Raw genomic sequence first — 21,754 nt, forward strand, 5'->3', positions numbered from 1 at the left:
ATAATAGTAATATATACCTTAGAAGTAATTACGAATTTACTATGGTCACGCACTTACTACGGTTATTTACTTTTTTAAAAATTACTGTGACACATTTACTTTTTATAACGCAGTGCACGCAAACAAACTTTTCCTTCAAGGCCTTCTCGATGATACTGAAAATTCTTTTTTCGATTTGAATATAGTGACAGACGCGCGAGGTCATCTCATAGTAGTCTAAAAAGAAGCCGTCATATAACGCTCAGGTTCGTGAAGATGATCCCGTCAAAACTTCGCTTAGCCTCGTCGTAAAATTAGCTTAAAAGGTCGCCCGCGAGGTCGCTTGTCGCTCGCGACCTGTTATCTAGACTGCACATCAGCAGTCCAGGATACTTAATTTTTGTATTGATAATAGGAATTAAAATATAGTAATTTTAAACTAAGTGTGCGTAAGAGATAAAAAAATGGGACTTTCCACAATTAACCGAAATTTAGTACAGGCATATAAATTGAAGAAAACATTAGCAAATTAGCAAGCTGTATCAATATCCCGATTTATTATTAATGATTTATTAAATGGTAAATGTTATTTATTCATTTTATGGAATGTTTGATAAATAGTAACACTTGCAGATGGGCTACGAAACATGGTATATTGATTTGACCCGCTCATTTATCCACTACTTTATGGGGTTCGCTATATATTTTTACTGATAATATTACATAAAATTTACTAATATTGTAGATTGCACTATCGCTGAATTATTGCTCCTCGTTTTCATGCTCATAATACTGTAAATAATTTCATACACTTTAATAACATTTATTTGAAATTGAGATACCATTAAAAAATTTCTGAAAGATTTTTTAATAATAATATCGAATACGTGGAACCCTAGGAGTATGATTTTGGTAGTTCGTAGAAAAAAAAGTAAATTTAGCGGCAGGTTCCTCAATAATTATTAGGAAGAGGTGTGGCACAAAACAACGTATAATAAAGCAGGGTATAACCTGCAGTTGAAGCTTCAGTATTAAGAAACATTCAAATTCACGAAAATTTTTGGAAAATTCTCCGAACATATTTACAGAATGGCTTCGATGACATTCTAGTAAAAAAATTAATGTACGAGAAGAAATGATGTGATTAAAAATATACAGATTCGTTTATTTATGCCGCAAAAAGGCATTTTTCGGCCAGAAAATGCTCGGCAATTTCTCAAGACTAGTCTTCACATTTGCTCACCAATAAATATTCCCAGGATCCAGATGACTCTGAATAAATTTGAGAATTTTTAATTTAAAAATTGTGGCTGGGTTCTTATAATGCTCAAAATTAACATTAGATTCTTTCCGATTAGCTATTTTTTAGACTCCCCGCATAATAATAAAAAAATATAACTCAGTACTCACTGTAGTGAGTGACAGAGAGCGCATTTTCTCGTCGATGAAAACGTGAAGTCACGGACAGACGGCTGGACGGACGGACAGACGGACATGACGAGCAGAATAGGGCATTTTTTCAATAGATGAGAAAATGCGCTATATAAACAATAATTAATTGATCATAGATCAACATTTATTTCAATAAAGCCCAGTCTATTTGTTCTACAATATGTCAAGAAAATGTTTTGTTTCTTCTCATATTAACAGTAAAATTTATTTGCTGAGAAGATACTTTACTGAGACACTGAGTTTTTTATTAATAAATATGCATTAATAACGCAGTAGGCATAACTGCAGCGTAATCATATTAATGAGCAATGCTTTTAATTTCATCCAGACTTGATAATAGTTGATGTTGGACATTTACACATTGAATTTGTACAGCACGCGGACCTCCGGTCCGACCTTAATGAATACCAGTGAATAATAACATGAATGATAGTAGAATAATAGCTTGAATAACATTGATAATATCCATCAATGCTGCATAATATTTTCATTGGCAGTACCCGCGCTCCAAGGGAGGTTACAACATTTTCAATAATAAGGTAATTCGTACAGATATCCAAAGAGGCTACACATATATTAAGTTAAAAACACAGAGTGCGTTTTGCGTAAAGTCCGCCGTTGAGTGTGCCTCTGAATTCCAAGATTTGCCGACTAGGCGAGAAAAAAAAAATACGCACCTGAGGCCAAAAAGCGCCAGCTTTAAATATTGTATGAGCTTGCAATATTGATCATATTCATATGAAATATCAGTGTAACGTGGCAACCATCTCGTTCGAGTCGTATCAGTAACGCGAAGTTGAATGGAGAAATTATAAAGTCTACATAGGCCTATTAGTAATAATTAATTTTGCTGCTTACGTTCAATTTGAGATATTTTTAGCATAATAATATTGGTCTAAAAAGGCATAAATGACTGAATACCAGATACTAATTATACTTACCGGTAGTTTTAATTAGAAACATATTGAGGATAAAATTTACAACACAATTTTTTTAATCCATTGGATATGTATATATATGGTGTAGTCAATCAATTCTTTGTTAATTGCTAAATTCTAACTCATAAGTAAAAAAATTATTGTAATTGTATCTTTACTAATAATAGTGTAGGTAGTGTAGTACGGTATGGTAACGGTATCAACGTTCTTCGCCTGTTAGAGCTGTTGCCGATTCTTAATATCGCCGAACATTCACAGCTTGTTGCGATCTCGAACCCGCAACTCACTGCTCCAATTTTGCTTTTAAACACCCGGCCTCCTTGCAGATTCTGACAAAAAAACTGACGCGCAGAGCTGGGATAAAACCCTCAACTCTCTGCTGCAATTATGGCACAACGAAATCTAACCTCTGGGCGACCCTGTCCAAAGCATCTGTATTTATACTTCGTGATATAATTAGTATTATTCAAATTATAATTGATATATCAAGTTCCATTTCTCAACAGAATCCAGTGGCGCCCCCTCGCCCATAAACAAATGAAAATGTTATATACAGATAAAAATGTATATCAATATCGTTATCAGGATGCGCGTGGTAATATATAGTTCAACCATGAGGATGTGGGTCAAAACAAAAATTTGTTTAAGAAATCGTAATGTAATAATGTCAAACTATAATTAGAATTTCATTTTTTGGAATCCGGACGATGCGTAATCTCAAATGTTTGGGTTCAGCTTTGTATTTTTGATACATATCAGGCGATTTTCACACCTATCGAAGACTTTTTAAGCTAATATCAATCTATAGTTATTTTCCTGCCAGTGAGTTGAAAAATCAGTCGATTTTCTTAAACTTGCTAGTGATTTTAGAACCTTTTCATTATAGAAACGTAAAACATTGGCCTCAGCCCTCAGTTAAAAATAAATATGTCTGACTCATTTAGTATCGCTATCATGTTTATGGACAAGTTTAAAGTTAGGCCGTTATTCAAGACTATTCGATCTTTTGAAACTTGAGTCATGAGCTGCAGAATACTAACTTCTTTTTAGCTTACTTTTACACTGCATTAAATTACTTTGAAAGCATGAACTTGGCCTGAAACCTGAATAGAAATGAAAACTTCAGTAGCTAAAGCTAGGCTAGGCCTAGCTGCCTAGGCCTACTTGAACTTCACAAGATCACACTTTACCTACTACAGTTGAAATGTGGAACTTTGTTCACATAAGATTTATGCAACTTTTTTGCTTCTTTTAACTACATAGGCTTCACATTTATTGTAATATTATTAATGACTTTACTTCTTAAAGTTCCTTTTTCTAATTCTATCCAGTTTTTATGAATAAAACTCTCTTAGCTAGTATGGCTTTTGGTTGAAAACTACCTATAAAATAGCTGTGTTCAGCTGTGTGAGAGAAAGGAGCATAGCATTTAGGCTACTATTTACCTAGTACCTTAACCTATTGGTTGGCAGTTGGCACTTGGCAGCTGCCATTGATGCATCATGTGGAAGCCAACAAAGAATGAAAAATATGGTGCTGGTAAGTTTCTTCTAATTAATTTCTATGACTCTTTACATTTATTGAATAGATGCTTGATAGACTAGCATAATTGGCTTTAGGATGAAGTTAAATGAACTTGCTCATTCTTTATATTGATAGGGTAAACGCGGTATATTCCGACACATTAAGGACGCATTGAGAAATGAAAAACTATAAAAAAAAACGTATGCATTACATAAGTTCTGTTGCCTTCACATGACTCTCAAAACACTTCACTACGCGTCGGCAACGATGAAACGTCACAAAATGTTGCCATATTTATTAAAAAGCCTTTAGAATGGAAACCTACCAAATCCCTATATTCCGTCACTTTGTGTGGCATTATTCGACACGTGGTGAGTCGTATTGCGTCAGCGCTTCAAATTTAACTGATACGTATTGCCGACATCCAGGGGAGGAAAAGATCTACTCTGTGAGCCGCGACTCGATTTTTTGAGCCGCGAAATAACGAATTTTCAAGCCGTAAGCCTATTTCTCAAGCCGTGGAAAGCCATTCTTGAACCGCGAAGTTGCAAACTTTTGGCGGCGATGGCACGCGCGCTGCGGCGCGCGATCACGATTCACGAATAAGCTCAAATTTTGCCCTAGAAACAGCAGTTAAACATTATTCCCTAATTCACATGTAGTTTAGCTCATGCTAATGCCTACCTTACGATATTGCGAAAATATAACACGGTTTTACAAGAGTCTGAGAGGCGAGTTCAAGATCTTCATATTTGACATAACGCTGGCTGCTGTCACAGTTTAACATATACGAATATGACGAGAGCGTGGTACTAAACCGCGGAGGCGCGGACTTAAATATTTGATAACGATAAATTTTATGATAAATAAAAAAAAAAGAGTCAAACATACAAAGTTCGGGAAACACTTGTTAAGATATTTTGACCAACCAGTGAACAAAAACGGTTCACCTGCAATGAAATATAAGCTCAAACAGAATAACTTGAGAAGGCCACTACCTTATAGCGACGACTAATATAATTTAAGAAACTAAAAATCATTAACATGATGAGACTCTTTTATGAGCAATTTAAGACATGTGTTGTGTGATTCTAGGCAAAAATCCATTTGCGACGTTAAATATCTTATAAAAATTTTCGTTTTTTTCAATGGAAGGTAAATGTGAGTTAATTTGCATTTAGAAAATATTTAGACCAACATGAAATTTTGTAGATAGGCCTGCTCTACACACAGCTCGTTTCACAGGCTCAAAATGTTTACGAATACTTAGGCCATACATTCAAACATACACACGAATGCTTAGGCCATACATACATTCAAAATGCGCATCATTTATTTTTAATTCAAATGGAAACGATGGAAGACCTATTTGTTTGTCACACTTCAAGGAATAAATGAAAAAATAAACTACCTATAATGCTAAATTCATGTTAAAAATGGTTCCCTCTTAACCTGGGACTCTTTTTTATCCACGTAGAGAAATTGAAAAAAAACGTTTCATCAGAAGAGCTTGAAAGGGAAAGCCGTTTGAAAGGGGAAAGAGAAATGCCGTTCGAGAGGGTCGAAAAAACATGGGTCGGGCTGTACGTTCACCATCAAATTTCCAAAATTCGTGTGTTGTGTGCTTTTCGCTTTTTTATAATCATGAATCTGCCAATATGACGTGGGTCGGGCTGTACGTTCACCATCAAATTTCTAAAATTAGTGTGTTGTGTGCTTTTTGCTTTAATCATAAATCTGCCCGACACACGTTTTTGGGGCGAGCCATAATTTATTTCCTACTTTTTAGTCCACAATAAAAACGTGTTTTTTTAAAAAGTTTTTTTTTAAAGTATTTTATTTAATACGCACACGATTATCCCTCAGGCCCCTATATGTACTCAACAGTCACATTTCAAGCCACAACTAAAAAAACTTAAATGTACAATGGCATGTCTTCTTTATGTGCTTTAGTAGTATGAATTCTAGCCAATTAAAACCCTTATCATTGTTACTGACACGGTCACACCCAATATGTAAATAAGTATTTTCCGGACGTTTCATATCCAAGGGAATGCACAAGCTTGACATCACCATCAGGCCATAATGAATACGTGTACCAAGTTTCACCGAGCTACGTTCAGTACTTTGAGAGATATTCGAATAATTCGATGACGTCTCGGACAAATTTACGGCCGGACCCGCGGCCGTACTCGCGGCCGCCGGACTAAAAACATAGAAAAAACCTAGCCAATCAACGAAAACCTCACAGGTTAGGTCCAGTTAGGAACAGGTTCCATTAAAAACCCAAAAAAAAACCTAGAAAAACCCATAAAAACACTAAGAAAACCTTTCGGCCGCGAGACCGGCCGCGGGTCCGGCCGTAAATTTGTCCGAGACCTTATTCGATGTACACTGAATCTGGAGACCGGCCGCGGGTCCGACTGTAAATTCGTCCGAGACGTGGGAAACTGGGAACGAAAGTGGCAACTTTCCAATTGATATTCTAGACGTATATAAATTTCTTGCTATATTAAACAACACACCAAACGTACCAATAGGCGGTAGTAAATTAGTCTTTTCCCTATAATAGAATAACTGTAGAGTGGTGTAGTGCGTAATGCCTTTACTATAGTGACGAAATCAACTGAGTAGGTAACTCGGTGGTGTTACTGATATTCCCTAGACTCGAGAAGCTTAGCTTAGTAACCAACATATTTGCTTATTAGTTGGCGGGCGCTCCATCGAAGTAACGAACATGCACTGACGTTATCAAAGGGAAACATTTCTCGCTCAATAAATGATGTTTTTGCTTACAGTTGAACACTCCTTGTTGAACTTTTTTTCATGTTATTAAAATATGGTATCCTATAGTAGCGTAGTCACCGTCACCTGTCAGCACTGTCAAGTTAGTGGCTTTGGTTTCATCGAAGTTTGAACTACCAAACTTGCAGTCCGACCTCATTTCAGGATGGTAAACGTTTTTGGTCAATAAATTTGTACGCGGCATAAACTATTCAATAGACGCATGGAACTAAAACAAAGCTTAATATAAAGGAAAAGCTGGAGAGGTGACGGAATTACCTACGATGTCGGAATATACCGCGTTTACCCTACCTACTCTAGATTGGAAATGAAAGTTCATATATTTTTGGGCAAATTTGAGCTCTGATGGAGATAGAACAATCATCAAGTTTGAAATTTGAATAAAAATGATAAATTAGATATCTATGTTCAAAAATTATAATATTTAATATGCCAGTATGAAATGTTGAAAACCAAATCAGAAATAAACATGCATACATCTGTAATGACTTTTTTTTAGAGGTGAATTATGTTAGGAAAATTGTCCAGCCTTTTTAATCTTTGTTTGTGTCATAAAAGACTAATTTATTTAATTATTATTTTTCAGTTGTGTATAACTTCCATGAGTGGCCGGGTAATCTGAAGGGTGGCCTGCGCTTAGATGTTGGTGACACAGTTCACATCCTAGAGAGCTGTGAAGGTATTTATATATATAATAAAAAGAATGCTTGCAATAATCTATTATCTTGAATTAATGAAATTGAGATATTACTAATTTACTGTTAGGATTTTTCTATACATGTTTTCATGCTTGATAAAGAAGTGTAAGGAGGTGTTTCTAAAGTTTACTTGAAGTTTAGCCTTTTAAATTTCATCCTTATTAATAGTCATATTGGGTCTTTGGAAGAGAATGCCTATAACATGCATGTTGCTATGTCTTGTATTGATGATTAAAATGACTGTTTTGTAGTGTCTTATTTTCTAATTGATGATATTAGACTAGAGACTTTGTACTTTACTAAAATTCATGTTAAGCATTTCATTTATACATACATACAGTATTAAGATAGAATTTACACAAAACTTTAGATCTATGTCTCATAACTATTTGCCTCACAGGTTGGTACCGGGGATTCTGCACCAAAAACCGCAATGCTTTGGGGATTTTTCCTGCCAGCTTCATCCACCTCAAAGCATTTCGAGTGGAGAATGAAGGGTAGGGAATTTTTTACCTGTAATATTTAACAGTATGAAATTTATTTTATTTTGTTTCAATCATTTTCTGTGATAAAATTGGGACATACCTAAGGTAGCCATTTTCATAACCAGAGTTGCCTGTTTTGGAGCTAAGAAAAATATTTGCTTGTATCTTGGTGATTTTTAATTAATATTTGCATTTCAGAGCGCAGGAGCTTGTCATCCCTGTTGAGGATGCCGTGGTGCAGGAGGCAGCTGCAGTGCTCAGGGAGTGGGGACAGATCTGGAAGGAAAAATTCATTGTAAGCATAATTTTATTTCGAATGTAATCTGAATAACTGGAAGTTCTCTGTGTTTTACTTAAGACTACTTAAAGTTGTGGCTTCAGGTAGAGCTCAACTCTTTAACAGCAAAAGAGGAATCAAGACATTCAGAAGGAATATTCATTGAATAAATGCAATGTGGAATGGAATTATGAAGCATTTGCCAAGAGCGGAGCAAGATTTGTTTCTCTAGAAAAATTATAAAACAGATGCTCCCCACCAATTATTTTTCAGAAACTAAACATTATTCTCATTGATTCTTTGTCTAATATAAACAACATCAAAAACTGAATCCTATATATAATGCTCAGAGGCTATTCTCTTCTGTTTTATGAAGGGCTCCTTGAGTCATAGTCCTTGTTACATGGTTTTATCATATACCTATATAGCATGTGGCCAAGCTTCTATTCTCTCAAGGTACATGTGCCACATTTTGCTAACTTCCCTAAAGCATTTACAAATAACCTGTTACTAAGGAGTGCAGGTTACAGCTGTTATAAGGCCCTTAGCATAAGGGATTAGATTGAAGTATGAGTCCCAACTAAAATTTATTGTATTTTAAGCAAAGAAGTGTAGGCTGATGTTTCTTGGTTAAAATGAGTGTGCTATAGTGTGAAAATGGTTTAAAAGGAGCACACGAGGTTAACCTTGCAGCAAACCGTCATAAACAAAATGCTCTTTAAATTGATATCTATTACCATTATCTATATATTTCTTTTTAGATTTTCTTAACTGTCAATGATGGTAAAGAAGCTTTTAAATCAGGAAATTATTCAAAATATGTGCAGAATCTTGACTGTAGTCGTGATGATGCGCCTCAGGCCATAGCAGACTTTGAAGCCATCAGATCAGCCATGCTGGAAGTCAGTGCCTGGCGACGACAGCTCATCACTGCAACGCTCACGACTGAGCAGATCACTCAGCTCCACCTTCAGATCACGCGCCGCATTGACTGGGGCAATAGGTAACAAATTTTTGTTCCATTTAACAAAGATATTCATCCAAGATGTGTGCCCAAATCTGCCTAACTATTTATGTAGGTAATATCTTTGCTTAAATTGCTGGTTAATAAATAATCAAAAAATATAACTCAGTGAGTAAAAGAGAGCGCATTTTCTCGTCAACGAAAATTTGAGGTCACGGACGGACGGACAGACAGACAGATGGACATGGCGAGCACAAAAGTGCATTTTTTCCATAAATGAGAAAATGCGCTAAAACGCAAGGAAAACGCCTATTAAATTTGTCGTATCTTCATTAAAAACGTTTGGAGACCAGCTCCATGTTCAAATTAAAACTAAGACATCACAAGGCAACCATTGACACACATCATCTTGGTTGAATTCACATGCTAGTCATTGATGACAGAACTTGTCTAAAAAACTTAGTTGATGCTAACGTCTAGTACGTTGAATTTTTACATCCAATATGACCATTTTTGTCTATTATGGTAAATATTTAATCACTCCTCAATGTAAATTTTGTTCCTGATTTTATTGCGTGTAACACCACAGGAAGCTTGGCCTGGATCTGGTACCACGAGTGGACGGTGCCATGGTAGACGTGGACGCCGTGGGGGCCGTTGAGCTCTACCAGCTTGTGAGTGCATCATTCATTGTATGGTCAATGAAGCTTGAGTCTTGCGCAAATACTGCATTTATTTTGCAGCTTGTCTAAAAAAACTATAATACTAGTTATAACTACGATTTGCATTGTTCAATTATCACGTAGTAACTACAAAGCTGCGTGGATCGCACTGGAAAATTGTAGTTCAATTTTGTATATAAAATATCATTTATATTGAAGAAATATAAATATATAAATTTATAATATATATTTAGAAATATTTATATATTTCTGTGGCAACTCCTGTAACATAGATGTTTGTGTGTCATATTTTGTTCGTGAAAACTCTTGCTCTATTCTGCCGTGAATGCATGAATCGTTCTCGCCATTGACTAATGCTATGATGAACGATTATAGTGACTGATGTGAGCTCATTTATGTACAGCACGTCCAGAGTCGGGAGTCTTCTCTGAGCCAAGCAACTCTGGTGAGTGGCGCTATATGGCAGCTGACGGAATTAAGTTACTTTGTGTAAAACTTTTTGTTTCTTGTAAATGCATGTATATATATTGCCTCCTCTTTCAAGGAAATCAATTTGTAAAAAATTATACTTTTGTGTTAATTTTTTACTGGGTTTTATTTTATTTCATTTCTCCGAATTATTACTCAGCGTTATATACATTGGCACATATATCTTACTTTTATATCTTCTTTGGTAAATATAAGATAATTTTATAAAATTTTAATATAGACTTGTGAGTGGCGGAATCATGAAATGACATTACTGTATGTGGACCTCACCTGCATCATGCATAACAATCTTGAAGCCACACATTTTGTTCTAGACCAGTTTGCCCATTATTCTGAGAATCTTCACAAATAAATACATCCCTGCTTAATTACTGTGAGTATCTTTACAAATGCATTTGTATGAGCAGAGGCTGGCTTGTCGACGCAGCAGTAGTCGCGTCATCCCAGGCACACGACCGCGCGCTCTGAACCATCACTTGTTCTTCTGCATGCGTGACATGAGCTATCACGTGGGCGAGGACTCAGAGGTCTTCTTCTCTTTGTACGACGCTTCCCGTCAGCGCTTCATCAGTGAACGCTTCCTGGTCCGCCTCACCAAGGAAGGATTTGCTAACTACATCGACCGTGTCACCAGCAACTGCACGCTTTTCACCGTGAGATCTGTGCATTATAATTTAGCTCCGATTTGTCACATTATAGCTCTGTGCATTATATGTTGTGACGAATCTTTTTCATAATTTTTGCTAACAAATGAGCTAGAGAAAGATCAGATAGTAATAGTCTTCTATGATGTAAGAGTCAAATTAGACCTCAAAAAACCATGTGTCATATTATAACGGACTGTGCATTATTATTTGTATGATGTGAGGAATCTTTATCAAAATTTTAGCTAACAAATGAGCTAGAGAAAAATCAGATATTAGTCTTCTATGTTATAAGAGTGAAATTTGTCATCAAAAAACGATGTGCCATATTATAACGGACTTTGCATTATAATTTGTATGATGTGACGAATCTTTTTCAAAATTTTAGCTAGCAAATAAGCTAGAAAAAAATCTGATATTAGTCTTCTATGATGTAAGAGTAAAATTAGTCATCAAAAAACCATGTGACATATTATAACGGACTGTGCATTATAATTTGTATGATGTGAAGAATCTTTTTCAAAATTTTAGCTAACAAATGAGCTAGAGAAAAATCAGATACTATTCTTCTATGATGTAAGAGTGAAATTAGTCATCAAAAAACGATGTGCCATATTATAACGAAAGACATTATATACACGTTAATGTAAGACATTACATAACTCCCTGCTTTTGGTTTTCAGGACCTTGGGGCTTGTGAGTTCAGCAGCGAAGTGTACCTGGTGTGTCAGGTGGTGCGGATTGGTCGCATGCTCTTCTCTGAGAGCAGCAAGAAGAGCCCGTGTCAGCTCTACCGACGGCCCTTTGCTGCTGGTGTCATCAAGCTCGACCTCGATGACCTCAGGGAGAAAGATGTTGAGGTCAGTTTATTTTATTTGTAGAAAATTCTTCTAGAAATTGGCTTCAATTATTAAATTGAACGAGTCTGTACTTTGAGGCGGATAGATTATTTCATGTATATTAGCTTTTCTGGAACATGAGGCGCTGAAAAGAGTAGGAGTATTTTGTTGCCATCTGTGTTTCGTCAAATGAGTCTCATATTATGATTTAAGTAACACTCCTAATTTCATGTTGATATTTACCCAGGTGGAGCAGACAACAAAGCTCTGCACTACAGACGAGAAGGACATGTGGCAGCTGCACGACTTTATCATCAAGAAACTCAACAGCAAATACTCCGTCCTCTCCACCAACACCAGCTGCGGTAGCTTTATTTTCCTTTAAACAACATTCTTTATTTATTTATTCAATTCAATTATTACCTTTAATATATTTTAATTTTTTTTAAATGATTAACTTCACCTGAATAATTGATTTAATCTCAGAGAATGATTTTTATAACCCCTAGATGTCGAGTATCTCAAGTGTCATTAGCCGGATTTTAGACTAGTTTATTGCTGCCAAACATTTTGCATATTATAGCGATGATACACGCAACACATGACTCAAAACTTATTATACTGTACTGTTATCATCAAGACGAAAACATAATAATAATATAAAAGAAGACAATAGTGGTAAATGGTTAGTTATTTAGTTATCTTGCAACTGATATTTAGATGGAAACTTGGTGCTGACCTCCGGTCAAGACATTTAGATCGGTCATTCACGCTGCATTAAAATCTTTAACTAGCGTAAAAAAATAAAATTTCACGTCCCACTCAGCAGTTAAAATAAGTTCAATTTATATTATAGGTGTTCACTACAATCCTAATAGATTGAATCATTCAATTATACATGTCTACATCCTAAAAAATAGGATTAATGTACTAAAACATTCGACACGGTCACCTTTGCCTTCCGACCACATCCCTCTCTCAACCCTGTACTGAATGAATATAAAAGTTACGCTGTTCTTAGAAGAAATTTTCTTGGTCTATTAATTAAAAAAAATGTAACTCAGTACTCACTGCAGTGAGTGACAGAGAGTGCATTTTCTCGTCGACGGAAACGTGAAGTCACGGACAGACAGACGGACATGACGAGCATAATAGGGCATTTTTTCCATAAATGAGAAAATGCGCTAAAAACGGATTTAAATGGTACGAAGCCCCCACCATTTCTTGTACGTTTTTGACTACATGAACAGTAATGTGGATGTGTCATGCAGGTTTGGTGGTGAGCGTGCGCGTGTTGTGCGGTGAGCTGGACCTGGTATTAAAGGAACATCCGCTGCTACTGAAGAACGTTCGCGTCACCAACAAGATGGGCTTCTCTGACGTCATCATGCCTGGTGACGTTAGGAACGATCTCTACCTCACGCTCTCCCACGGAGAGTTTGAACGTGCCGGCAAAAGTGTTGGCAAAAACATTGAAGTCGCTGTCGTCGCCTTGGACTTCACTGGCACGCCTATAAACGTTAGTTTTGTTTTAATTATTGAAAATTAATTTTATGTGCACGTTTTGGGGAGATCCATTGTGTAGCTTTCAGCTAATTCGACATTTTCGTTTCATGCACATAAATAGCAGTTTCGTTGGTTTAATATTTCAATTTTGCTGTAATTTACAGTATCTCACCTCTTAAGTATGGGAATCAAGTTTTGTTAGCAATTTCTTAAGATAACATAATGAAGACACTTATATGATCCAATCGAGTCCTAGCGAAAATGTATAAAATTTTGATATATTTTAGTTTGGCGTTTTGTTCATCAATGACAAGATTTTTGCGCTGTGATCATTCAGCTTTGTTACCTCCATTTGCTTACACAACCGCTTACTAACCTCTGCTCTTGTGTTGCAAGTGCATAACCTAACTTCAGCTCATGTTTCTCCAGTGCATAACTCAACTTCAGCTCATGTTTCCCCAGTCATAACCTAACTTCAGCTCATGTTTCCCCAGTGCATAACCTAACTTCAGCTCATGTTTCCCCAGTGCATATCAGGGGCGACGGGGTTCGAGCCGTGCAGCGAGTACAGCTCCGTGGTTCTGTACCACAACAACGCACCCCGCTGGGCCGAGTGCATCAAGATCGCCATACCCATCGACAAGTTTGCTGGTGCTCACCTTCGCTTTGAGTATCGTCATTGCTCGAGTAAGAATTGATTCGGTTACTTAATTCAGGCGGTACAAGTCGCGCCATTTGTTTACATATAGGTACCATCAAACTTATTCCAAGGTTCGAAAATTAGTCAACTTATTTCCCAAGTAAATCTGCCGTAATCTGCATGTCACCGTTCACGTATATTGACAGTGCTTTGTCGAGCATAATTAAAACGCTGACAAACTACCTTAACCTGTCCATGTTACCACAAAAAATTGATAAACTATCCCCTGGCGATCGTCCAACTCAAATTTAAGAACAGATTACGTATTTACTTATAAAATTTTTGCGTTACTGCCCTTGGAGTTGTTTTGAACGCCAATCACGAAGATCAAATTTAGCCATGATTAAATTGTTTCTCTGGAATCCTGCATATGTCACGTTGGCCTGATTAAATGAAAATTGTATCCGTACCTACCAAAATGTGAAGTTACAGTTTCATCCTTATTGCTTTCCTCACAACTTATCAAATGTTAACGGAATTTCCAAACGTTTGTGCAGCTCGAGAGCGCAACGAAAAAAAGTTATTTGGCTTTTCATTCGTGCGTTTGATGGAAGCTGAGGGCGGCACACGACTCTGCTCCACTAAACTCACTCAGAATGGTTTGTGCTTTGAGTAATTGTAATTAATGTTTTGGTAATGATAAAGCCACGTATTTAGAGATCGTGCATTAGCTTCCAAATATGTAATGGCTATATGAGAAGCTGAAAAATATTTTCCTTTTCTAATATACCGGTATCTACTATTTGTTGATTGATCATTGAGGTGATCTTTAATTTAGTAGTTGGCTTGAACGAAACGGCTTGATTTTCATCAAAAAATATCCACGATTGTGACACCTGAATTGAAGTTGATCTGCACTGTTGTAAATTATATAAACTTTTCTTTTGTTCATTGAATGCTAATTGTAGGGAAATTTGTTCGTTAATTTATGTTCATTTTGTTCTTTTTTGTCTAGTTGATTTACTGTCACTGCTGCGCTGGAAGAGCGACCCAGATGGCATCGGTGAGACCCTGGAGCGTCTAGAGCGTGTCGACGGACTGGAAATCGTCAAGTTCCTTCAGGATGTCCTGGATGCATTATTCTCAATGTTCAGTACTGACGAAGGTAACAGCACTCAGTACTCTGGCCACGTCTTCCACTCCCTCGTCGTCATCTTCACCATGTTGGAGGAACGCAAGTTTGAACATTTCAACCCCGTAATGGACGCTTATATCACTGGCCACTTCGCTGCAGCGTTGGTACACAAAGGACTCATCACTTGTGTCCAGCATCTTTCTGATCTTTGTTCTCAGACAGATAAGCAAGACTCCATCATCCAGTGCTTCCGAGCTCTCAAATTCATTTTCAAGTTCAGTGTTCAATCGCGGCTTCTCTTCGTTAGAGCCACGGGCGCGTCCAATGAAGATTCCTTTAGGACGGACGTCGCGCGCCTCTTTGATTCCTTCGCGCAGCTCCTACTCGTTCAGAAGGAGAAAGTGCTTGTTGCGCAGGTGAGAAATCGAATTCGCTCAGTTATTCTTTTCTGCCTAGGCTATATGTGTTTTTTAATGGGTGCATTTATATTAAATCAGCGTATTTCATTGAACTTATGAAAATCTGATGTTGAGGGATTTGCATCTTACACACTCAGGTTTGAGGGTCTATAAATTCTGAATAAATTGGAGCTCAGCTTTTTGGAGCACGTGAAATCAAGGTAGTAATAATAGTAACAATGTCTATCATGAAATTCCGTAAATTTGGCGGGAAAGAAAACTTTATTCAGATCGGATTCTTGGTAAAAGAACATACGGAGTTACTGGCTTTATGCTATGTATATATGCTCGAGAGCTTCTGACAATACTGAAGAGTTGCTGCGAACGTTCGGTATCAAGCAGTTATCGTGTGCTTAAAAATGGTAATCGGGTATTTATCGCCATTGCACTTATATATATCGATCTATTGATCAACAACACTTGTATATACCTCTGTATTGATGACAGTACTTATATACAGTGGGGGGAAATAAATATTCGTACACTTAAAAAATCGTATTTTAATGTATGTAAGTACACAAACTGAGAAGGAGAAGTGATTTATATTATGTATAGAGGCGCATTGTATTCAAAAATAGCATCAATAGAAATTAAATCTCAATGCAACAAAAATTAAAATGGTTTGTGCTTTGAGTAATTGTAATTTGAGTAATCGAGTAATTGTAAACTCACTCAAAATGGTTTGTGCTTTAAGTAATTGTAATTTGAGTAATCGAGTAATTGTAAACTCTCTCAAAATGGTTTGTGCTTTGAGTAATTCTAATTAATGTTGTTGGTGACGATAAGGCAACGTATTTGGAGATCGTGCATTTGGTCCGAAATATGTAACGGGTATCTAAAAAGCTAGAAAATCTTTTCCTTTTCTAATATCTCTACTATTTGTTGATGAATCATTGAGGTGGTCTTTCATTTAGTTGTTGGCTTGAATAAGACCGCTTGATTTTTCGTCAAAAATATTCACGATTTTTAACCTGGCTTGAAATTGATCTGCACTGCTGTTAATTACGTGACTTTTCTCTTGTTTGTTGAATGCTATTGTAGGGAAATGTGTTCATTAATTTATGCTTATTTTTTCCAGTTGATTTACTGTCACTGCTGCGCTGGAAGAGCGACCCAGACGGCATCGGTGAGACCCTGGAGCGTCTAGAGCGTGTCGACGGACTGGAAATCGTCAAGTTCCTTCAGGATGTCCTGGATGCATTATTCTCAATGTTCAGTACTGACGAAGGTAACAGCACTCAGTACTCTGGCCACGTCTTCCACTCCCTCGTCGTCATCTTCACCATGTTGGAGGAACGCAAGTTTGAACATTTCAACCCCGTAATGGACGCTTATATCACTGGCCACTTCGCTGCAGCATTGGTACACAAAGGACTCATCACTTGTGTCCAGCATCTTTCTGATCTTTGTTCTCAGACAGATAAGCAAGACTCCATCATCCAGTGCTTCCGAGCTCTCAAATTCATTTTCAAGTTCAGTGTTCAATCGCGGCTTCTCTTTGTTAGAGCCACGGGCGCGTCCAATGAAGATTCCTTTAGGACGGACGTCGCGCGCCTCTTTGATTCCTTCGCGCAGCTCCTACTCGTTCAGAAGGAGAAAGTGCTTGTTGCGCAGGTGAGAGAAATCGAATTGGCTTAGTTTATTCTTTTCTGCCTAGGCTGTATTTGATTTTTTAAGCGGTGCATTTATATTAGATCAGCGTATTTCATGGAACTCGTGAAAATCTGATGCTGAGGGATTGAAAATCTGATGCTGAGGGACTCATGAAAATCTGATTGTATCTTACACACTCGGGTTTGAGGCTCTATAAATTCCGAACAAATTGAAGCTCAGCTTTTTGTAGCACCTGAAATCAAGGTGGTAATAATAGTAACAAGGTCTATCATCAAATTCCGCAAATTTGATGGGGAAGAAAACTTTATTTAGATTGGATTTCGTGTATTAGAACATACCTAGTTGCTGGCGTTATGCTGTATATATGCTCGAGAGCTTCTGACAATACTGAAGACTTGTTGCGAACTTTCGGTATCAAGCAATCATCTTGTGCATAAAAATGGTAATCAGGTATTTATCGCATTGCACTTATGAATATCGATCTATTGATCAACAACACTTATATATATCGCTGTTTTGATCACAGCACTTATACATATCGCTGTATTGATGACAGCACTTATATATCGCTGTATTGATGATAGCACTTATATATATCGCTGTATTGATCACAGCACTTATATATATCGCTGTATTGATGACAGCACTTATATATACCGCTGTATTGAAGACAGCATTTATATATCGCTGTATTGATGACAGCACTTATATATATCGCTGTATTGATGACAGCACTTATATATATCGCTGTATTGATGACAGCACTTACATATATCGCTGTATTGATGACAGCACTTATACATATCGCTGTATTGATGACAGCACTTATATATATCGCTGTATTAATGACAGCACTTACATATATATTGCTGTATTGATCACAGCACTTATACATCTGTATTGATGACAGGTGGCGTTGCTGGAGAACGTGCACAGCGGCTGTGAGCAGCTGTGCCGGGTGTTGCGTGTCGGTGACGTGGCACGGCTGCTGTGCGCGTTGCTGTGCACATCTCCATCCGTACCCATCACAGACCACCTCACCAAGCACAGACTCATCGCCTACACTCATGCTTGCTCTACCATCCTCTGTGCTGATCCTGGTCAGTCTTACTCCAACCTATAGCCCTTTAATTTATCTAAATTGTAGAGCTTTTTTTGCGCTCCGTTGTAAGCGATTCTATTTTAGGTCAGTCATACTCCAACCAATAACTCTTTCTTATATCTAAATTGTAGAGCTTTGTGCGCCCTGTCTTGTACATCTCTATTGTATTGTTGTTAAATAGTGTAATTTACCTGGTTGGTTAAATTTTGAACATTTTTGAGCATTTCAACATGCTTATATCGTAACGATTATTATTAATCTTTTTGGGTGAATTTCGAGACATTTTTCAGGATTTATATGTGCTTAATATTGTACTGGTAACGATTATTAACTGATCGAATGAACTTTTGATTTAGCAATTTCTTCATATAAACTTATAATTTTATATATCTTTGGGTCTCCATATTGTTCACGCAAAGAATATGTAGAAAAACCAAAACATTTTCTCAATAAAATGAAAAACCAAAACATTCTCAATAAAATGTTTAATTTTTCCCTCGTTAATAGTTTTTTCAAAGAAACATATTTTTTTATGTACCTATATTTTTCCCCATATTCTTCACGCAGAAAATATGGAAAAAAACCAAATGTTTAATTTCCCCCTCGTGTCAGACGGACGTCGCGTGGTGGTGTCGAGCGCATGTGAGCAGCTACGTGCTCATCTGCAGGCGAAGGTAGAGCTGCAGCTGTGCGCTCGTATCCTGGGGCAGGTCGTGTCCCTGCTGGCGGACCAGCGATCACAGCGACACTACGACGCCCGTCTGAGCAAAGCGCCCCTGGCTCCTGACGCCGCGCTAGAGCAGGACATTGAGACACTTGTGCTGGGGCTCATCGATGTTGTTATTGAAACCATTCTGTCTCTGCAATTCCAGAACGACACTTATGTAAGTAATGCCTAAGAAAGTTCAACTATAATATACCTACTTAGTCTTGGTTTCAACGGGCATGGGCTCATCGATTTCTTTATTGAGATAATTCTGTCTCTGCAGTTCGAGAGCAAAACTTATGTAAGTAATAGGAAAGTTCAATTTTAATATACTTTGTCTTAGTTTCAACGGGCATGGGCTGATCGATGTCGTTATCGAGATCATTCTGTCCCTGCAGTTCAACAGCAATACTCATGTAAGTAATAGGACGGCTAAATTATTTTATACCTAACACTAGGTTCAACGTACTGTGACTAATCGATTTCGTGCACTAATTATGCTATGGCGTTGCAGGACCTGCTAGTGGCTTGTCTCCTCGGTATGCTGCAGCTGATGACGCCGGTGCACTACCAGAAGCTGTGGCTGCTGCACCTGCAGCACACCTCAACCACCACCACTGAACCACACGCAGGCCCTCAGCAGCTGCGGCACATCCTACACAACTTCGTGTTGCTGCTGTCTAACCTCGTGACATCCCCCAAGCACGTCTTCCCCAAGGATTGGTTCCTCATGCTCATGGTCACCAACAGCGCCATCCTCGGTGCCCTCGAGGAGATCGCGAAGCCCATCTTGAAATACTTCACTGCCGGCAGCAACTTCAACTACCAAGTAATTAGATTCAATGTTACTTTGTTTTGCGCTGTAAATGGTCGGTAATTAGATTGCATAATCAAATATAGGGCCGTTGTGATTGTATGTATAATTGTATCAACAATTCAGAAGGGAATGTGGAACACAACTTTTTCATGTATTACATCAGTGGAATTATTTTCCTTTATAAAAGATTGGTTTGTACTATAATGCTTAACATAAATAGGGATCTGAAATTATTTCTCTAGTAAAATTATTGAATAGGTAATAACAGGTTAATGCATTGTATCTGTTGTTGTAGCATTTAAGCGCATATTGACCAACAAAAGCGGTTCAGGAGAGAATGAAACCCACGCAATGCTTTGTACAATTATAAAGAAAGTTCCAGTAAGAACTAAGGATAAGTCTGACCTATCCGAGCTACTACTTGCAGTTGATGATGACTAAACTTACAAATAATGAAAACTCTTGTATTTTTCAGTTATGGAACCGCTATCTGCTGCTGGGCGTTGATTTCCTGACGCAGGACAGTCTGCAAGTCGAGAAGTTCAGCCCTCAGAAGCGCCATAAGCTCCTGCACCGCTACAGGGACATGCGTGTCATCATGGGCTTCCAGATTCTAAACCACTTGACAACACCAGTAGATCAATCAGATATTAACACTAACGTCTAGTACGTTGAATTTTTACATCCAGTATGACTGTTTTTGTCTATTATGGTATATATTTAATCACTCAATGTAAATTTTGTTCCTGATTTTATTGCCTGTAACACCACAGGAAGCTTGGCCTGGATCTGGTACCTCGAGTGGACGGTGCCATGGTAGACGTGGACGCCGTGGGGGCCGTTAAGCTCTACCAGCTTGTGAGTGCATCATTTATTGTATAGTTAATGACGCTTGAGTCGCCATTCAGCACAAAACTGCATTTATTTTGTCGTTTTTCTACAAAAACAATAATACTAGTTAGAACTATGATTTGCATTGTTCGATTATCACATACCGTAACTACGAAGCTGCTTGGATTGCACTAGAAAATTGTAGTGCAATTTTGTATATAAAAAAGATTATTTATATCGAAGTACGGTGACATAGGTCTTTGGCAACTCCTGTAGCACAGATGTTTGTGTGTCATATTTTGTTTGTGAAAACTCTTGCTTTATTCTGCCGTCAGTGCCGTGAATGCATGAATCGATCTCGCCATTGACTAATGCTATGATGAACGATTATAGTGACTGATGTGAGCACATTCATGTACAGCACGTCCAGAGTCGGGAGTCTTCTTTGAGCCAAGCAACTCGGTGAGTGGCGCTATATGGCAGTTGACGGCATTAAGTTACTTTGTGTATAACTTTTTGTTTCTTGTAAATGCATGCATATATATCGCCTCCTCTGTCAAGGAGATCAATTTATAAAATATATATTGTTTGTGGTAATTTTTTGCTGTGTTTGATTGTAATTCATGATTTCGAATTTTTACTCAGCGTTATATACCTATGCACACATATATTACCTCTATATTTTCTTTGGTAAATGTAAGATAATTTTATAAAATTTTAATATAGACTTGTGAGTGGCGGAATCAAAAAATTATATTCTGTTTGCGGACCTCACCTGCATCATGCATAACATTCTTGAAGCCACACATAATATAAATAAAATATATTCCTATAAATAAAATATATATATATATTCCAATAAATACATTCCTGCATAATTACTGTGAGTATCTTTACAAATGCATTTGTATGAGCAGAGGCTGGCTTGTCGACGCAGCAGTAGTCGCGTCATCCCAGGCACACGACCGCGCGCTCTGAACCATCACTTGTTCTTCTGCATGCGTGACATGAGCTATCACGTGGGCGAGGACTCAGAGGTCTTCTTCTCTTTGTACGACGCTTCCCGTCAGCGCTTCATCAGTGAACGCTTCCTGGTCCGCCTCACCAAGGAAGGATTTGCTAACTACATCGACCGTGTCACCAGCAACTGCACGCTTTTCACCGTGAG

General features: G+C 37.6%; 1 protein-coding gene and 1 long non-coding RNA gene across 2 annotated transcripts; both read left to right on the forward strand.

The window, feature by feature from the left end:
- Window positions 1–3,682: 3,682 nt before the first annotated feature.
- LOC108674934 (dedicator of cytokinesis protein 4) lies at window positions 3,683–20,422 on the forward strand. Its single transcript, XM_047880232.1, has 21 exons — window positions 3,683–3,908; window positions 7,285–7,377; window positions 7,797–7,893; window positions 8,080–8,176; window positions 8,986–9,161; window positions 9,712–9,796; window positions 10,209–10,250; window positions 10,702–10,947; window positions 11,622–11,798; window positions 12,025–12,142; window positions 13,049–13,296; window positions 13,811–13,970; window positions 14,481–14,582; window positions 14,939–15,474; window positions 15,592–15,614; window positions 16,174–16,196; window positions 16,595–17,130; window positions 18,041–18,230; window positions 18,845–19,116; window positions 19,453–19,767; window positions 20,231–20,422. Exons 1-21 carry the CDS (start codon window positions 3,872–3,874, stop codon window positions 20,420–20,422), a joined length of 3,765 nt encoding a protein of 1,254 aa, XP_047736188.1. The 5' UTR covers window positions 3,683–3,871.
- A 111-nt stretch (window positions 20,423–20,533) lies between these two features.
- LOC125177800 lies at window positions 20,534–21,744 on the forward strand. Its single transcript, XR_007156666.1, has 3 exons — window positions 20,534–20,613; window positions 21,008–21,048; window positions 21,504–21,744. It is a non-coding gene; the product is annotated as an uncharacterized LOC125177800 (long non-coding RNA).
- The last annotated feature ends 10 nt before the right edge of the window (window positions 21,745–21,754 follow it).

The sequence above is a fragment of the Hyalella azteca genome, unplaced genomic scaffold (genome assembly GCF_000764305.2).
Source record: "Hyalella azteca isolate HAZT.00-mixed unplaced genomic scaffold, Hazt_2.0.2 contig5032, whole genome shotgun sequence".
Taxonomy (NCBI): Eukaryota; Metazoa; Arthropoda; class Malacostraca; order Amphipoda; family Hyalellidae; genus Hyalella; species Hyalella azteca.